This window comes from Catharus ustulatus, chromosome 13 (assembly GCF_009819885.2).
Source record: "Catharus ustulatus isolate bCatUst1 chromosome 13, bCatUst1.pri.v2, whole genome shotgun sequence".
NCBI lineage: Eukaryota > Metazoa > Chordata > Aves > Passeriformes > Turdidae > Catharus > Catharus ustulatus.
This window is the reverse complement of record NC_046233.1, coordinates 11,546,097-11,564,710: the sequence shown is the minus strand read 5'-3', so window position 1 is coordinate 11,564,710 and position 18,614 is coordinate 11,546,097. Positions and strand designations below refer to the sequence as shown.

The 18,614-nt window shown below is 55.3% G+C and overlaps 1 protein-coding gene across 2 annotated transcripts in view; it reads left to right on the top strand.

The window, feature by feature from the left end:
* Positions 1-18,614, top strand: part of PLXNA1 (plexin A1) — a 114,725-nt gene that overhangs the window by 13,081 nt on the left and 83,030 nt on the right. For both annotated transcript variants that reach the window (XM_033071262.2, XM_033071263.2), the window contains exons 2-3: positions 713-2,059; positions 8,083-8,265. In XM_033071262.2, the coding sequence (XP_032927153.1) occupies positions 857-2,059; positions 8,083-8,265 (1,386 nt within the window). In that variant the 5' untranslated portion in view covers positions 713-856. The remainder of the gene's footprint in view (positions 1-712; positions 2,060-8,082; positions 8,266-18,614) is intronic.

Here is an 18,614-nt window from a genome sequence, read left to right as displayed (position 1 = left end):
CGGGGGGTTACACAAACCCCAGGTTATTCTAGGGGTGCTTGTGCCTGTGTGGGGAGGGTGAATGGAGAAGGCAGGGATGGGGTGTGTCAGAGGGGCTGCTGAACTGACACAGAGAGCAGAGCTGTGCATTGGTTTCCTTGGCCATCTCCTCCCCACTGCCAGGATGCAAAGGTCACCCTGGTGTGGGGTATTTGGCTGGCTCCCCACTGCTTTGCCACTCCATGTTGGTGAGCACATGTGGCACAGGAGCAGGCAGAGCATTCTATCCTCCTTGTGTGTGTCCCCCTTGTTCCTCTGGAGCCTGTCAAACAGCTGCCTCATGTGTGGCCCTGTGTTTTCTAATGCACAGAAATGCCAGAAGGACAGGCTTGTCCTTGCCTTGCCTGTGTGCTCCCTCCAACACTCCTGCCCATGACCCTGCTGGTGGGCAGGTGGCAGGATGGTGGGCAACATGCCAGGGCTCTTGGCTCTCTCAACTCCTTTAAAGGTGCTTTTGAGATCCTCCTCTGTGCAGGGGCTTGGGCTGTGCTTGCTGCTAACTGGGATTTTGCATCCATTCCCAGCACTGCCATGGAGTGGGATTGGGGCAGCAGGTCAGGGTCTCTTCTGCCTGCTAGAAAAATGTGAAGCAGCAGAGTCTTCTGGGTGGGGTGGAACACTTGAGGCTGCAGGAAAGCCTCTAACCCAAATTTTTTTGTCTTTCTCCCTCTAGGGTTGACTGAACTGGCCGTGCCCACGATGCCCTGAATGCTGAGCGCAGCGGAAGCAGAGGAGAGTGTTTCCCATTAGCTCCTCCTCCCTCCCCCATCCCTTTAGTTTGGGTTTGTTTCTATTTATTTTGTGGCTGGGTTTGGGCATGGCCTTGACTGGATGTGAGGCTGCTGCAATGTGGCTCCTTTGGCTCAAGCACCACTTGTCCATCCACATTTGGACCTTGCTGCTCTTGGGGAGCACCTGGCTACCGCTGGCGGAAGGCAGCCCCAAATCTCCCTTAAGGACTTTCCCGGTTACAGACTGGAGCTTGACACACTTGGTGGTTCATAACAAAACCGGGGAGGTCTATGTGGGGGCTGTCAATCGGATCTACAAGCTCTCCAATAACCTCACGCTCCTGCGGACCCACGTGACGGGGCCCGTGGAGGACAATGAGAAGTGTTACCCTCCGCCCAGTGTCCAGTCCTGCCCGCACGGGCTGGTCACCACCAACAACGTGAACAAACTGCTGCTGGTGGACTACTCGGGGAATCGGCTGATTGCCTGCGGCAGTGCCTCCCAGGGGATTTGCCAGTTCCTGCGGCTGGACGACCTCTTCAAGTTGGGTGAGCCCCACCACCGCAAGGAGCACTACCTCTCCAGTGTCAACGAGTCGGGCACCATGTCTGGTGTCATCATCGAGGTGCTGAACGGGCAGAACAAGCTCTTCATTGGGACGCCCATCGATGGGAAGTCTGAGTACTTCCCCACTCTCTCCAGCCGCAAGCTGATGGCCAACGAGGAGAACGCGGAGATGTTTGGCTTTGTCTACCAGGATGAGTTTGTCTCCTCACAGCTCAAAATCCCCTCAGATACACTCTCCAAGTTCCCCACCTTTGACATCTATTACATCTACAGCTTCAGCAGCGAGCAGTTTGTTTACTACCTGACCCTGCAGCTGGACACCCAGCTGACCTCTCCCGACTCCACGGGGGAGCAGTTCTTCACCTCCAAGATCGTCCGCCTCTGTGTGGATGACCCCAAGTTCTACTCCTATGTGGAATTCCCCATTGGCTGCGTGCAGGACGGCATCGAGTACCGCCTGATCCAGGACGCCTACCTGACCAAACCTGGCAAGGCTTTGGCCAAGTACCTGGGCATCTCAGAGCAGGAGGATATCCTCTTCACCATCTTCTCCCAGGGCCAGAAAAATAGGGTTAAGCCTCCCAAGGAGTCTGTGCTCTGCCTCTTCACGTTGAAGAAGATCAAGGATAAGATCAAGGAGCGTATCCAGTCATGCTACAGAGGGGAAGGGAAACTCTCACTGCCCTGGCTCTTGAATAAGGAGCTGGGCTGCATCAACTCGGTAAGTTCCCACCTGTCTTTACTCGAGCCAGACTGTTTCTGGTCTCTGGTGGTGTTCTCTAGCTGGACCTTTCCTGGTGACTTGGCCTGAGCTGTGTTTTCCCTGTGGATTTGGGCAGTGTCAGTGTGTTGGGCTGGGAGGGCAGTGTGCCCAGGTCTCTGGGTGTCTGCTGCAGCTCTGCTGTGGAGTCCCTTGCAGATGGCATGTGTAGGATTGTGGGTGTTGTGTCACCTGGGGCTTGGCAGTGGCCAAGTAGAAGGTCTTGGAAGCAGCAGGGATATGCAGGACAGGGAGCACAGACCTGCTGGAGGGAGGTGGGGAGGCTGGTGGGCCCAGCAGAAGCTGGTCAGATGTTCAGCATGGAAGGACCACATCCTCCCACATCCATGGGGTCCTGGGAGGGCACAAGGCACTGTCAGCACTTTTGGGAGCGACCAGTGCAAGCTGTCATCCAGAGGTGCAGGAGGTGAGTGCTGCTGTCCTGGAACAGTGATTCCCAACTGGGAGAGCACTCCCCTCTGTCCCCAGAGAGGTGTTTTCCTGCCTGTTTCTCGCCTGGGTGTCTCTGCTCCCTGCCGGTGTCTCAGCTGAGCGGTGGTGGGCTGGGACCTCCCAGCTTGGCTCTTGGGATTTGGTTACTCATTGAACTGTTACTGTTACTGCATTCTTCTCTGGGCAGTGTTATAAACTAGCAGTAGTTACTGCTGGAGGCTACATCTCCAGGTGATGGAGAGGTCATAGGCTGGGTAGTCCCCAAGTAGGGTCAGATACCGGGCTGAGGCGGGCTTGGGCTGCTGGTGTGTGTATTGGGGAGGGTCTGGTGGAGGTCCAGACCCCTGCTATCACCCACCTCCCCCAAGTCCAGCTTGTTCAGCCCCCAGCCCTGCTCAGGCAGGGGTTTGGGTGCAGGCAGGTGGGCAGGGGGTCCCTGTGGAGCAGCCCTGCCCTCTCTCCCACCGTCCTCCCTGCCGCTCTGAAGGAGACAGCTAACAGCTGCCTGACAAAGTAAAGGGTTTGCTGTCAAGAGCGCTGGGCTCGCAAATCAGATTTTGGCTTTGAACTAATTCAATTTTGCTGGAAAATGATGAAATCGTTACACGGCTGCCTGTTGGGTCGTGCAGCTGCTGGCTCTGGTGCTGGAGCTGCTCAGTGCTGCCTCCCACACTCCTGGCTCCCCTCTCCAGTGCCCCACTAACGCCTGTCCCCTGGGTTTGGGGAGGGTGCTCTGCCTCCCTGCACTCCAGGGATGCTTTTAAACTCGGATGGTCCTAGGATTGCTACCTGGTGGCCAGCCTCTGGGAGTGAGTGGATCTCAAGGTACCCTCTGGGTCCTGCAGAGTCCTCTGGGCTCTTGTGGGGTGGAAGGATGTGCACTGTGATGGGGAGGCTCCTGCTTTTGTATGGGATGGGCTGGGGGGTGACATTCTCCCCCAGGTGGTGTTTTCTGTCCCAGTCCTCCTGCTGCCAGGCAGAGTGGGGCAGGACATGACTGGATCATAAGTCAAGCCCTCAGCTCCTTGCTGTTTTGAGCACAGGCCAAACCAGACCACTAGAAGGATGTAGCCTCTTTCTGGGAGGAATTTCTGTGCCCCTAATAAAATAAAGCCACCTCTGGGGTGGTCACGGCAGTGATGGATCTCCCAATGGCGAGGACAGGCCAGAAAATCAAGGACATGATTTTTTTTTTTTTATTTTTAAGGAAGCAAAATATAATTGTTCAAGTCAGATTCACACCCCATCCATATGGAAATGTGCAAGGAGCTCTCTTGCTCTGCTCCTTCATGGCAGTAAGGGGCTGAGGCTGGTCCATGCTGGAGGAGGTTTTGTCAACACTGCACTCCCAGACCTCAAGCAGTGCAGGGCCAATGGATACTCATTCCCAGTGCTGCAGGTTAGCTCTGATTCTCCAGAGCTGGTGCTGGAGCTGGGAGGAGAGGCTACCAGGCTTGGCAGATAGCTCAGGAGATGTTAGTGATTCCTCTCCAGTGCTGGTGAGTGTAGAGAAATCTCACTTCCCATTTATCTTTTCTTTTGGGATCCAGTGATCTGGAAGTGGGAAGGGAGCTGGCTCCGTGGGGACTCCTCACACAGGTGCAGTCAGACCTGAGCATGGACTTCCAAACACAGCAGAGGCACCTTGTGGAAACACCCAGGCATTTCCCTGTGCCAGTCCCACTGCCTAAACCACCCCTGAACCTCTCCAGAGGCTGTGCTGCTCCCAGTGTTTCACTGAGAGGGGTTTGGTGTTGTGTAGCCAGGCTCTTTTCTTCCCCTGTGCAGTGCAAGGCTGGGAGGTCTTTGTGCCTGTGTACAGTGCCCCTGTCCCCAAACTGGGGGGAACAAGGACAGTGTAGCAGGGCTGGGAAAGGGCAGTGTGATGGAGCTGGAGTGCAGATGTTGCAGCAGGGAATTATTTAGAGGTCCTGGAGCCCTTGACTCCTGGGTTGGCAGTATGGGCAGAGCCAGTGCCTGAAGCCAGCAGGATGTGAACATCAGCTTTCCCTGGGCTACCCCAGGGAGAAAATGAGTTTTGACTCCTCAGTAAGGCTTGCTGCCCAGCTTGCTGGCACAGGACAATGGCTGGTGACAAACTGGCTGAAAGTGGGCCAGGATAAGCCAAATCCTTTCCGGGGCAGCCAGAGAAATGCAGGTGGTAACAAACTGTACCACACTCGGATTATTCCTGAGCAGCAATTAATGCACAAAAAGCCTGGCACCCCAGCCTGGCACTGAGTACCAACCTCCTGTAACCTCCCTGGCTCTTTGCATCCCTCCACATCCTCCATCACAGGCCCTGGAGGTGCACAGGGGGATGGGGTGAGGCTATAATGGTGTTAACTGGCGAATTACTAGCTAATTAATAATGCTGAGTGATGTGAGCCTTGTCGTTCTGTCTGCTCCCTCATTGCTTTCGTAAGTGGGCTTGAAGGGAGGCAATGAGACAAGGCATATCAGGAGACACCCGCTCCTGCTCACTTGGTGCTGTGGGCCAGCTTTCCCCCTCCTTCAGGTCCCTTTCCCCATGAAATCCGAATTTCCTGACCCTGTTTCAGGGAGGAAAAAGTGTGTTGGGAGAGAGAAGATGCTGTGCAGACAGCAGCCCTGGGATGTCTGAGCCAGGGGCAACTGAGAGGGGTGCTGAAGAAAAACAGGGGAATAAAAACAGAAGATGAAAATAATTAAAAAACCCCCAACCCCTCAAAAGAAAGAGTGCACCCCCCTTGCAATAGGCTGAAGACTGTGGTCCCTGCAAAAACTGAGAGTTTTGCGGGAGTGGGCAGATCCTGGCACCTCCTGCAGACCCCGGTGTCTCTTGCAGATCGCAGCATCCACAGGCTGAAGTGCTGCAAGGTCAGTGGCCCTGACGTGCCTTGGTGTGTGTCGGTCCCTGCCAGCACTGGCTGGGGGACAGCTGTCCCCTCTGTCCGTCCTTCCCTCTGTCCCTCTGCCTTCCTCTCCCCGCAGCCCCCATCTGCCAGAGATGTCGGTGGGTTCCATAACCCCGGCACTGCTGCCCTTGGCCCGACCTCTGTGCCGCCTGCGCTTCCCTAACGAGGCAGTTTGCTGTTAATGAGCTAATTGTCGGCGTAATTATTTATCGAGGTGGTGTCGGCATGGCGGCGGCGGGAGTTCCTCAGTCCCAGAGCGCAGCTGTATTTGTCATTTCCCAGAGAGTATGTTGAGACAAAGCAGAGAGCAGTAAACACCATAAACATCTCTCCTCTTGCATATTCAGCAGCCGTGGGGTTGGGGAAGCTGCAGATTGAGCTCAGAGAGAGCAGAACCTGCACCCAGGGGTGCCAGGGCTGGAATAGCTTTGTGGCATTGCCCTGAACCCTTCTGCTACTGCAGCTGGCTGGGTGGAAGGTGCTGGGGTTTATTTGGCTGTGGGGGACAGAACCTTTTCCCCAGCAAAGCACCTGAGAAATCCCAGGTATTTGGATGGGAGCTGTGTATTGGCTGGAGCATCACTCACATCTCTGTGATTAGGAAGACAGTTTTCTAGGATTTGCTGTTTTAAAATTCCTAGTCTCATAATGCAGAGGAGGATGCTTAGTATGTGTGTTGGCCAATGGGTAGAAGAGGGCAAGGCTAGCGTTCAGAGGGTGAGTGGAGAGGTTGTGATTTCCCTTCCCTCTTTTTCTTGTGGTTGCAGAGACATGCAGTGCCCCATGTTCCTGTTCTGGGGATCCCCGTGTCTTTCATGACCGGCTGTAAGAGTTCCCCTAGTTCAGGGAAGGATGAGCCACAGTCAGGCAGGGAAGGGAACTGATCTTTGTACTTTAACTCAACACGCAAAAACAGAAGTTAGAGTAACTGAGGGAGCAGCCAGCATCCCCAGAGTGCCTTGTGGGCTGAGTATGATTGGTTTTTCCCTTTTGGAAGGCTGGGACAGCACTGAGTTCCTGCTGCAGCAGGGAGTGGGACCACTGGCCCTGGAGCTGGAATGGTAGCACGGTGAGGAGGGCGAGCAGCCTTGCCATGGCTGTGGGAGGCTGGTGCCATTGTAGCTGCAAGTGCATTGTGCTGGGGCAGAGAGAAGAGCTGTGTTTTCTCCCCTCCACATGGGTGACTGTTGGTGGGAGCCAGTCTGGGCTGATCCTTGCTTCCCAGGCAGTGCTGAGTGGGAATTGCAGAGCTCAGTACTGCCCTTGCGTACGTGGAGCTTGGGAGCTCGGCATTTTCCCATATGCTCTGTACACATGCGGTATGGATTTAAAACCCCTTGGGGACTGGCATGCATTTGGAGCCTGCTGCTTGCCAAAAAACCTCTCTCCTCCTTAAATTCAAAATTATATAAGGAACGTTGTGAAGCGGAAGAATCCTGTGACCGGAGCAGACTGTCTCCCTGTCAGCCGTGCCTGCCTTGCCACTTCACCCTCCTGCACCCAGGCTCGCTGCCACCCCTGGGGATTTGGCAAAGCCCTTCACTGCCTGGGACAGAACGGGGATTTTGCTGGTGCTGTGTGACCACGTGAGGCTGTTTCCTCATGTGGGAGCACTGGGAGGCCCGTGTGCCCCCAGGCCAGACGGGTCTGTTGTTCTGCTCAGAGGTGAGGGTACTCAAGGTAGGGGTGAATGCTGTGGATCTGGTCCAGGTCCCACTCCCCTGCCTGCATCTCTGCTTTCACAGGGAGCATCCCTTTGCCTTTGCCTTGCCCATTTTCAGATTGTCCTTGATGGAGGTCCCTGTGGTCATGAGAGTGGACAGAGGCCAGTGCAGCCCTGCTTCTGCCTTTCCCCAGGCAGAGAGAAAGCTTGCAAAAGCTTCTCCCAGGTCTGTGGGCTCATTCTGAACTGAGGAGGCAGCTGGCTGAGCCAGGCGCCTTGTCTGGGGCAAGGCAGCATGGAAAAAATGTGGGGATTTCCCAAGGACGTTCCTGCGGGAGGAGGAGCAGGGCTGGCAGGTGGGTAGTGTGTTTGCTGGAGGCTTTGCTATGTGAAGTGAGGCTCTTCCAGGAGCCCTGACTTGTTTGCCTTGGCATGGCCTTGTCTGGGAACTGTTTTGTCTTTGGGGGAAGGCTGGGGTGCAGGATTCAGCACCTCCTGCCTCGCTGCCAAGCTGTTTTTTTTTTTTTTTTTGCAGCTAGTGCTGAGATGAGGAGGAGAGGGATGTGTGTGTGCTGGGGAGCTTACACTGGCATCCCACGTGTCTGGGATGGCATTGGCAGCGATGGAGGGGGGAGCAGGGATGCTCCTCTGCCTCCTGCTGTGTTTGTAAGTGCTGCTCTGTAGGATGCCAAGGACAGAGAGCCTTGGTCGTGGTCTGCAAAGCCTGTTCAGGTGTAGAGAGGGTGTGCAGTGCATCTGTCCCATGTGCCTTACATCTGTGTGTAGGGAATGTTGGGGAATGACAGCTCATGCCTTCCCTTGGCTGGTGAGGTGGGATGGCTGTGGGAGGAGGCTGCCAAAGGTGCTGTAGCTGTGGGGTGAACGTGGGAGATGGCTGATTGCCATCTGTGAGGTCCAACATGTTGAGGCATTGGCAAAAAGCTCATCTCTGCTCTGCGTTCTTCCAACAGCCGCTGCAGATCGACGACAATTTCTGTGGCCAGGATTTTAACCAGCCTCTGGGCGGGACTGTCACCATCGAGGGGACCCCGCTGTTTGTGGATAAGGAGGACGGGATGACCTCGGTGGCTGCCTACGACTACAGAGGACAAACTGTCGTCTTTGCAGGCACGCGCAGCGGGAAGATCAAAAAGGTAGGAAAGCCCTCAGTGATGCTGATGGGGAAAGGTGACCACTTGCCTCACTGGCCCTTTGTGGGGTACTGGTTGGGCTCAGCCTCCATAACAGAGTGACTTGATGTATTTGGGATAATGTGCAAAGTGAGGGATAATTTCCCTTTGCTTCTTTCTGCCAACCGAATTTAAAAAACCCTGCCTTTTGGAAGGGCTATGACATAAGGAAGTTGAGTCCTTGCTGATGGTTGTTCAGAGGCCATTTTGTCATGTCTTGGGGACAGGTGGGCTTGTCCTGCAGCTGCCACAAGGCAGGATCTGGATCCTCTGTCCATCTGGCCTTGTCATTGACCTGGGCAGGGCGGGCAGAGGTGATGCTGGTGGTTCCAGCCCAGAGAGGGGGAGACTTCACTTCCTGTACCCCACCAGGGCACAAAAGGCTGCTTGTTGGTGGCAATTAGCAAATAGCTCCATGCGTGCCTTTCTCTGCCTGCATCTCCACAGGGCACGGATTTCCTGTTATCATAACATCATGCCTATAATTACAGCTGTACATGCCCTGTATAAACATAGCTTCCATTAACACATCCTCAGCCAGGGAGAGGCCACATGAAGGTCCTGGTAGGGTCCTGCTATGGACCAGAGCTTGGCTGTGGGGCTTGGCCTATCTCTCTGTGACTTTACAGGAGGTACTTCAGTACTGTAATCTGTTTTGGGCACAGCATTCTGCATTTTTCCTAGATCTCCTGATCTTGCTGGCCAGGGTGCCCTGCAGGAGGCAGGGTGGTTTCCCTGGCAGGAATCTGGAGCAGGATGCCGTTGTGTAGTCCCCATATGTCCCACTCACTCTGCCCCTGTTCCCCCATGATCCCTGACAGACCTGTCAGCAGTGTTTTTGGGGCATGGGCAGCACATGTTTTGGGGGGCAGGACACCTTCTGCTTGCCTTTCTGCAGTCCTTGGAGGGGTGCACAGTGTCAGCAGGGCTGTGGGGATGGAGGCAGCTCTTCCTCCCTTCCGGATCGATGAGGAACCCAGAGGGACTGGTGTCATGTTGCTGCCGACTTCTCCTGCTGCTGGGCTCCAGATGGGAGCTTTTAGGTGGTGATGGGAAAGGAGGAGCATATAGGAGGAGGGTTCAAAAAGCCACAGCAACAGTGTTGTACCTCTAGTTCCTCGGTTACCTGGAGGGGCTGGTGGTTGGTTTGTAGATGGCAAATTGGATTTTTCTTCTAACTGCTTTTATCAGTTTTTCCTTGGTCTTTGCACCTGCAGAGCCATTTGGAAGGGGTCAACTATTGTGGGTTCCTGGTTGGGGTGTGGGCTGCATGCTGCTGCCGTGACTCAGCCAGAACTTGATGCCCAGGTGTGGTTTGAGCGTCCTCCTTCCCTGCACGGCTTTCTCAAGCTCTGTTTTTCCTGGTTTTGAACTTGGTGGCCCAAAGAGCTGGTGGGGCTCTCTGGCCCTGCAGGGCATGAGGACATGAAGCTGATGACTCAAGAGATGGGTCTCAGTCCTGTCTCAGTGCTGGAATGCTGTGTAGGTTTTATAGGCTTATCCTGCCTGGAGCCCCCAGATCCGCTGGTGATGCAGGGCTCTCTAATGGCAGTGTGGGAGCACTCTGCAGGCTCCAAGTCCTGCACCACGAAGTGCTCTCCTTGTCCCTGCAGTGACCTTGAGGTGGGCAGCCCAGCCCTCCTGCGGCAGGGGCTGCCTGGCTGCCCGGCAAAGCGCTGCCTCAGCAGCTACCTGATCCTGCTGCCTGGCTGCCAGGGCCGGAGGCAGGGGAGGGCGAGGAGGGGCTGCTGACCTGGCTTTGAGTGGAACCAAGGTGTCCCCAGCCAGGGGATGCGATACCTGGCAGGGATTCAGCAGAGTGTAGCCAAGGTGGCTCCTGCAGGCTGAGAGGATGTGTGTGGGGATGTAACCTTCAGAGATGGTGTGAATCCGTCTGCTTTTAAACTGTTGGTGTTTCCCACTGTCCCCTAGGCAAACACCCACACTAGGCTTGGTGCAGCCTGCTGTCCCCCCCGCCCTTTCCAGAAACCCTGGCATCTCCTCTGGGAGAGGAAGGGCTGCACTGACAGCTGGGTGCCCCCTCCCCACCCCCAGGAGCCCTGTAATGGATGCTGCTCTGCTGAGGGGCACCGATCTCGCCATCTGGGCCGGGGTAAGGTCAGGCCAGAGTCACTGCCGCGTCTGGCTTTTCCTTGGATGGCAGCTCCCATGCCCAGCATTTGTCCAGACTGTTGCGTGCAGACAGAGCCTCCCTTTGTCCCCCCAAAAAGCCACGCGAGCCTGTGGCTGCCCTGCAGCCTCTCCCCAGCCCTGCCACCGACAGTTGCTGTCAGGAGGGCAGGGTGCTGGGCAGCACCTGCTGCCACCACAGCTGCAGGGAGACCCCAGCTTTGTGGGGGGGAGGAAGGATCTTGTGGGCAATGTTAGATTTGTAAAACTGTCTGCGGGACAGAGGCTGTGGGCTGGGATGTGGAGGCACCAGGGGGATGGAGATCACAACCCCTGCGATGCTGAGTGGGTTGCAGCAGCAGAACCCATGGCAGCCCAGTGTCTGCTTGTCCTGCAGCATTACCAGGCAGGCAGTTTTCTTTGGCTGATCCCGAGTTATGTGGAGAGGCCAGGCTTGGAAAGCCCTTGGTCCCGCGTGCTCGCTGTGCTCCGTGCCAGCAGTCATGGGACCGGGGCACTCGGGGAATTCCAGCCATGCCCAGGTGAACAATGCAGGGATGGGTTCCAGCACTGCTGGAGCTGGCACTGAACCACTTCCTATGTACTCCTGAGCTGGCATGACGGGGACCTGGCCTTGCACCCTAGAGTCTGAGAGTCTGGATAGGGAAGTGACATGGGGACGTGAGCCATGAGCATGCTGCAGCAGGAATAACGGGATGTTTTTGAAAGGGAAATGAAGCTTGCATCCTAAAGCTTGGGTTTTTCCTGGAAACCACCTGTCCTCAATTGGCAACGTTTTTATTGGGCAGTTATAATTTTCCCAGGTTGTCTTTTCTATTGTTCGGGTGGATAGGAAGCCGTGTGTATGATTGCGATGGGAGTGCTCAGTCATGTGCTGGAAAAGCACGTTTGACACTGCACCCATGTCAGCTCTTGAGCTGAGTATGCCAAGAACTTGATTTTGGGTATGCTTGAAGTGTTGTGTGGAGAAAGGGAAGAAGGGTGATACTGAAGGGGATGTGCTGATGGTGCAACCCCCTCCCAGTAAGTGCGCCGTGCTGGGCTGGCGGCTGGAAGCCGCAGCAGTGGGACGTTCTGGGAGGTGCAGCACAGACCCGGCTGTGCTCCTTCACTACCATCTGCTCCTTGTTATGCAAATACAGCACTGCCTTGGGGCTCTGCTGAGCTCAGTGTAGCCCTTGTGGGTTGACCCAGTTTTGGGTGCTGTCTGGTTATTTTTGGGGGGATGAGCCGAGTTCCTCTCTCAAAACAGCCAGTGGTTCCTTGCCCGCAGCTGTCCCTGGCTGCTGCAGAACAGGGAGGCTGTGAGCTGTCCCTCCTGCCACAGCCCTGCAGGACATACCAGCACCAATAATCCAGGCACTGGAGATCCCTAAGGCAGGCATGGTTACAGGAGAGTGCAGCCAGTGCATCCCAGCCAGGATAGCATTGGACTACACATCCCTCGCAGCCAGCTGAGCTCTCATTTTTTGAGGATTATCTGTCTCCCCTGTCACCACTGCAATCCCTGTAGCTCCCTGTTCTGTCCTGGAACTGGCTGGCCTTGGGCATGAACACATCATGTCTCCGTTGGGAATCTGCTCCCCCCTGGGGCTTGTGCTTGCCACGGCTTGTTTATTCTCTCCCACAGAAAGCACAGCTGAACTGGGCCTGTGTCTGGCTGCTTTGATTTCACTTCTTTGATAATAATAGTACTAATAATACTACTAATAAGGAATTCTTCACACTAAGTGGGTTATCCCCATCCCTAGCAGTAGGACGTGGTGCTCCTCTCCTGGCCTGGAGAGGGTTGAGGGGCTGCCCTGCAGAGGATGGTGCTTTGGGGGAGCAGATTTGGCAGCCTATGGAGGCATCCCCCTTGAATTCTCTAAAAGCTTTGGATTAAGCATGCTTCAGCATTCACAATCCTTGGTGTGTCTGGACAGAAAATAGGTGCTGTGGGGAGAGGGAGTTGCTGACCAGAGCATTTTTGGGATTTCTCTGTTGCCTGCTGGCTCCCTTCTATCACAAAAGCCCCCATGTGTTAGCCTCCTGGCTATGATGCAAGACCTGATCATGGTCCACATGAGCTGGGAGAAGCCATCAGGCTCCTTGCCCACCCTGGAGGTCCATGTCCCCACGGATCCCTTCACATCACCCTCTTAGTGCTCAGGGTAAGCAGCTCTGGCTGAAAAGGGGCCCTTTGTGTCTCGGCGGTGAAATCCGGCTCCCAGAGTGCGCGGGAAGGCTTGGCCCGCCTCGTGACCCTGCTGCTGGCTACCCTACTTACTGCCCGTGCCTTGGCTGGCTTCTCTTTTGGGGTATGTGTGTGGGGGGACACAGGACAGATTTGGGGCATGAACCCTGCCCTGGCCCTGGCGGTGTCAGCCGGTGACCCTTGAGGACTCCCGCGGAGGCACGCACCCCTGCGCAGCCCCTGGAAATGCTCTCCTGCCCGTGCTGCTGCCTCTTCCCAGCTGGCTGCCCGGCACAAGGGCCTTTTGTTCCTCCTGCCTCTTCCCTGTGCCCTCTCCTGCTCCGTGCCCATCCCATCCTCTGGAGACCCCCAGCCCCTCCCCACGCTGCCGGCCCCCTGGGTGCTGTGCTCGGCCCTGAGAGGGAGATGCGCTCCCCGAGCATGCGCCCGCGCCTCTCCCCAATCAATGGCAATAATTTTATTGGCATGACAAGGTAGCCGACGGTTGCCAAAGTGAATCCATCAAATACCTCTTGGCGGCTCCCCGCCCCCTCGAGAGCTCTCGCTGGAGTCGTTAAGCTGTTTTAATCAAGGTGGAGGCTGGAGAGCAGGCGTGTTAAGTGGATGGGGTGGTGGGGAGGGGGCGGCAGAGCCTTTCGTCCCCTCGCTCGTGGCAGGGAGCGCTCGGCATCGCCCCGTTGCTGCTCAGCAGGAAGGGGCCCCGCTCGCCGGCGTTGGGCTTTGTTGCGCCGCCCGGCTCTGAACAGGATGTCTCATTGTTGGAGGAAACAATTAGAAATTCATCGTGAACCGCTGGCCTCTGGGATCTGCCGGGGCGGCGAGGCCGTGGCTCCAGGCAGCTGCCAGCTTCGTCCTGGGGTGACTCCTGGAGGGGAATGCCACTGGCGATCCTGCTGCTGCCTTGTGCAGGATGGATGGGGACGAACATTTCCAGGCTCCTGGCACTCCAAAGGATTCTCCAGCATGCTCATATAGCCTTGGGGAAGGAGAGGAGGTGTCAGGGGACTCAGTGCCCTCAAAGTTCGCTCCCTCCACCCTCCGTGCCCCCAGGCTTTTTGACTCACAAGCTCAAATCTCTTCCTTCTTTCCCCATCTGCTCCGCTCCACACAAAGCCGGCAGGTGAGGGAGGCTGGGGAGCCTGGCACCCGGCCAGCCGGGAGGCAGCAGCAGCCAGCCCTGCTCCAACCTTCGCTGCCGAAAGTGCTGACGGTGCAGGTCTGGCCTCTCCCTGGCGCCGGGTGCCCGCAGACAGCCGTGAGCCTCGCCCCCATGCAGCCAGCTCCGGCTACCGGAGCCGCCCCGCACGGCACCGCGGCCGCCGGACCTCACCGGAGCCAGGCAAGGTGACTTCTGGGCAGCAGTGCCTTGTGAAAGACAGAGGAGGAGCAGGGATGGATCCCAAAGACCCTGTGTCTTCAAAAGGGCTGCCATGTACAAACCTGGCTTCTGTGATCGCTCTGCGAAGGGGTTTGAGGGCAAAACGCCCCTTGGCAGCCCCTCGGGACAGGTCTGTGCTGCCCTGCAGGGAATGCTCAGGAGCTGGTGGGTCTGTGCCAGCATCACCTTCACTGCTGGTCCCTGCAGAGTGTCCTGTGCCCTGGCAGGGGCTGCCACCCTGGAAATATTGTGGAAATAAGGCTGGGAAAGGAAAAAAGTGAGAGCCTGTGGGAGTTTGTGACTGTGCCTCGTTGGTCCTGCCCCTGTTGTTGCAGGGCTGTGTAAGGCATTGGTGGCCATGCCTTTGCAGTGCTGGGAGAACAAGGCAGATGAGTGATCTTGGGGGTCATTGATGGGGATGCTGAGCCCCCATAAATGTGTGGGTCACACTCACTGGGGGCTGTTGTTAGGAAAAGGGGTGTATGGACTGGCTGGGGGCATGCAGTGCCAGCAGTGAGCAGTGGGATTTCCCTCCTAGCTGGTGGGGTTTGTTTGGTTGCTGAAGCATGAAGCTACTTGAGCATTTTCTTCTGCATCTCACTGCATCTCTGCTGCTGAATGCAGGGCTGTGGCCCCTGTCTGTGACCTCTATTCTGCTGGGAAAATCGGGAGCACGACTCTTGCTTTGGACTGTGCCTCCTGCTGGGGACCTCTGTGGTGGCCCCAAGGGGATGGGGCAGGGGGAAAAGCCACCCCATTAAAATGGAAATGAGCTGGGAGGGCCCAGCTCTGTGGGATCCCTCCTGTTGGAGCCATTGTGCCTATTCACTGGCTAACTTTCACAAACACTGACTAATTTTGGCTTTTCAGGTGGGAGAATGGCCTCTACCTCCCACCCAAGGCAGCCAGGGATGATGGCTTGGCTCGTCAGGAAGGCAGTGGGTTGGGAGGCAGGGACTGTCGGTATCCTGGTGTGAAGGGGTAGTGCTGGTGTCCTGCTTCACCTTTGTGCAGGCCCATTAACCCAGATTTAATGGTGCCCGAGGAATTTGCCCTCAGCCCCTGGCCTGCTGGAGGAGGGAAGATGTGTGCTTAGTAGGAGCTCAGGCAGCTCCAGTGTTGTCTGGGTCTCTGCATCCTCCAGCCCTGCCTCAGGTAGAGAGAGACATGACCGTGGGCAAGGTCAGATCCCCATGAGCTGACCTCCCTGCTTTTCCCTTCTGAGCTGGGAGGAAAATCCATCACAGAACATGAGCAAGGTGGAGTGGTGGTATGACACTTGGGGATGCAGGATGTGGACTCCAGCTGCCCCTTAGTGGCTGCTGGATCCTGCAATCCATCTCTGAGACTTTGATACATGGGTGGTCATTTGTCTCCAAGTCCAGGTGGGGATGGTGTCAGTCCCAGGCTGCTTGGAAAACCTGCTGTTTGGCCTCTTGTTGTCCTCTGTCCTTGTTAATTACAGGCTTTTCTGAAGTGGAACAGGAGAAAGGATGCTAATGGCAGGCTGGTACTGATGGGGAAGGCAGCAGAAGGCCCCATGGGGTTGGCATTGTGGGGTGAAATAGGAATAGAGGAACTGGAGTGGGTGCTGGATAGCGGTGAGGGTGCAGACCCCTGGGACAACGTCCCTGTTTCTCTCTGGTGCTTTCCCTGGATGACCTGTGCTACCAGAGCTGATCCTGGCACCTCCCTGCTCTTTGTGTATCCATGGACCAGCTGTCAGCACGAAACCTCCCTGTGGCAGTGAGAGCAATTGTCTACATGGGAAGCAAGTGGGAAAGTTTTATTTAATGGATGCTTAGTTCTTTTAATGCCATTTAGCAGCTGGAGAGGAGGAAGAGAGCCAGTGCTGTGTGACAAGCCGGCTGTCTGCAGACAGAGAATGGGCTGAAGTAGTGGGGAGCATCCCTACAGTCTGGTAGAGAAAGGCAGGATAATGTGATAGTGCTTTAATTTGCCCACGCTTTGTGCTCTTAAGGACAGCATCATAGCTTTGTGCTGGGACTGATCTGGCATGACCAGGGTGCTCAGGCCTGGGATGCAAGGAGGGGCTCTGCTGGTAGAACAGGTGCTGGGGAAGCAGCTCCCTCCCACCATAATCCCTGTATGGGCAAAGGAAACAACGCTGGGCTGAAAAAAGCCAGCGTGGTTTTTATTAGCTACAACCCTAATGATGTATTTTGGATTGCTCTCCTGCGTGGATAAAAATTACCAGTCCTTGAATGAAGGGGAAATAAAAAAGTCTCTCTGACCTTGAAGCTGTTCGTTCACTTGTCTTCATTTCATTCCCCTTGGCTGGGGATGCAGGTCAGTTTTGGGTGCTATTTATAGTCCAATTCGTTTGGTGGTTTTCTTTACAAAGCGAAAGGTTGTCACCTTTGTTTCTGATACTGCAGAGAGGAGCTGCTCTAGGGAAAAGGAAGAATAAATGAGAAATTTCTCAGAGTGTTCGTGTATGCGGCAAAGCTTTGTAATCTGGAAAGATCAAAAAGCCCTGGACTGCCAACCTGAGCCCCTGGTGTGGAGGTAACCAGGGTCCATGGTGCCTTGAGAGATATGGGGTGATGCTTTTCTGTGCTGGCCAGTGGCTGCTGGGGCTGAGCAGAGCCTTTATTTGCACCATAACAGAAATAGTTTCCCTTTCCAGGCAGTTTGGCTCATATCTCCACTTCTGGCACGACTTGCTTTTGTTAAAACAACATGTGGGCTTGATTCTTCCCTTCTCCCCACCCCATGAAGGAAGCTGTGGCTGTATTGTCCACCTTCACTGAAGCTACATGTCCACAGGAGTTTAATACCCTGCCTGTGCCTGCATCTCCTCCTCCAGCCCTGTCCCTGACAGACAGACTCGTTGAAACAACAAATGTTGCCATAATTTAATTTTCAGGCAAACAATAGTCCGGGGACAATGTTAAATTCATGAAACTGGCTTAATGCGATGACATTTAATGAAGCAATTTGTGCGCCAGCGTGGCTGTGCGTGGCTCTGGAGTCGTGGGGATGCTGCTCCACCTTGCTGGGCAGTCCCTCTTTGGGAACAGGCTGGGAAAGGCTGGTGCTCCGGGGTAAAAGAGGGGGGTTGTCCTGCTGCCCTCCAGGCTGTGTGTGCTCTGGTGCTGCAGCTTTCCCATGCTGCTCCCTGATGCTGCTGCAGCGTGGGCTGGGAGCTGGTGGGTCTAAGCTCCGTGGTTTGGCCTGAAGGGAAGGTTGATGAGAATGTTTTTGTGCAGGAGGGGACTTGTCCTCTGCAACCTCTGCTTTCTTTCGACTTTTCCTCCCTGTGTCTCAGGCCTGGAAAGGTTCTTTGCCTCCCCCCACCTCCTTAGTGGGCCAGACTGAAATCTCAAACCCTGTACCCCATCTCCCCTGCACACAGTGCTGGCTCTTCCCTCCAGGGCCACCCTGGGTGCAGTATCCCATGGACTGTTAAGAGGCTGTTCCCTTTGGAGCAAGAATTAGGAGTCATGCTGCACTGGGAGAGCACAGGCTTGGCTTTGGGGGATTTACAGTTCATAAAAGCAGGTGAGAAGAGGCAGTTTGGAGGGTGGAGAGACTGGCTGCTTCCTCCAGGGGTGGATTGGATTTGTGCCATCCCACCAGCATCCCTTGGGCATCCTGGCACCAGCAGTGCGTGGGCTTCTGCTGTGTCCCAGGAGAGGGTTCCCTGCCGTTTCTTTCTCCCCTTGATTGACAGAGCCCTGAAAATCTTAATTATGTGCCGGCATCCACAGAGCAAACCTGGCGCTGCTGTAGCTGGAGGCTTTTACAATGCTGGTACTGCTGCTCCCTGGGCAGGCAGTTCCCAAGGTGAGGGGTTTCCTTGCCTTTCTAGGGACAACCTGTAGTCCTTGCTGGATATGGTGGACCTCTGGAGCTGTGGGAGTGGGAGCTGGACTAGTGACCGGTGAAGGTGATTTTGGTGTGGCTGTTCTTCAGTGGAGCTCAGGGAGTAGGGAGCTGGAGACACACCCGTGTCACTTCTTTGGAGAAGCTCGCATGTTTCCCACCTTGAAAGACACAGTATCCATGTGTATCCAGCACGTTTCCCACCTGAAAGACACAGTATCCATGTGTATCCAGCACGTTTCCCACCTGAAAGACACAATATCCATGTGTATCCAGGACGTTTCCCACTTTGAAAGGCACAGTATCCATGTGTATCCAGCAGAGCTTTTCTCACCTGCAATTCTCCCTGTCCCTCTTGCATCCTCTCAGTCCTCCAGCAGCAATCCAAATCAAAACCTGAGCTCCACCAAGCTCATGTCACTGCTGATGCTCCTCCCAAGCAGGACTTAAAATTGGATTTTTAAGGAAAGACAGCCAAATCCTTCTGAGTTTGCATTTTGGGCTCAGCAGAGGTGCTTGTGGGCAAACTTGAGGTCTGTAGAGCAGTGTGCAGTCCTGCTGATCTTGGAGGCTGAGTCAGCGCCTGGCTGTTCTCTGGTTCCCCTGACTTTTTGCTTTTTGTTAACAGTGGTCAAAAATTAATTGCTAGTTGTTGGGTAGAATGCAACTGAAAAAAATAATGGAGGAAAATATGATGTGGTTTGATGTGGTGCACGCATGTGTGTCTCTTTCTACATA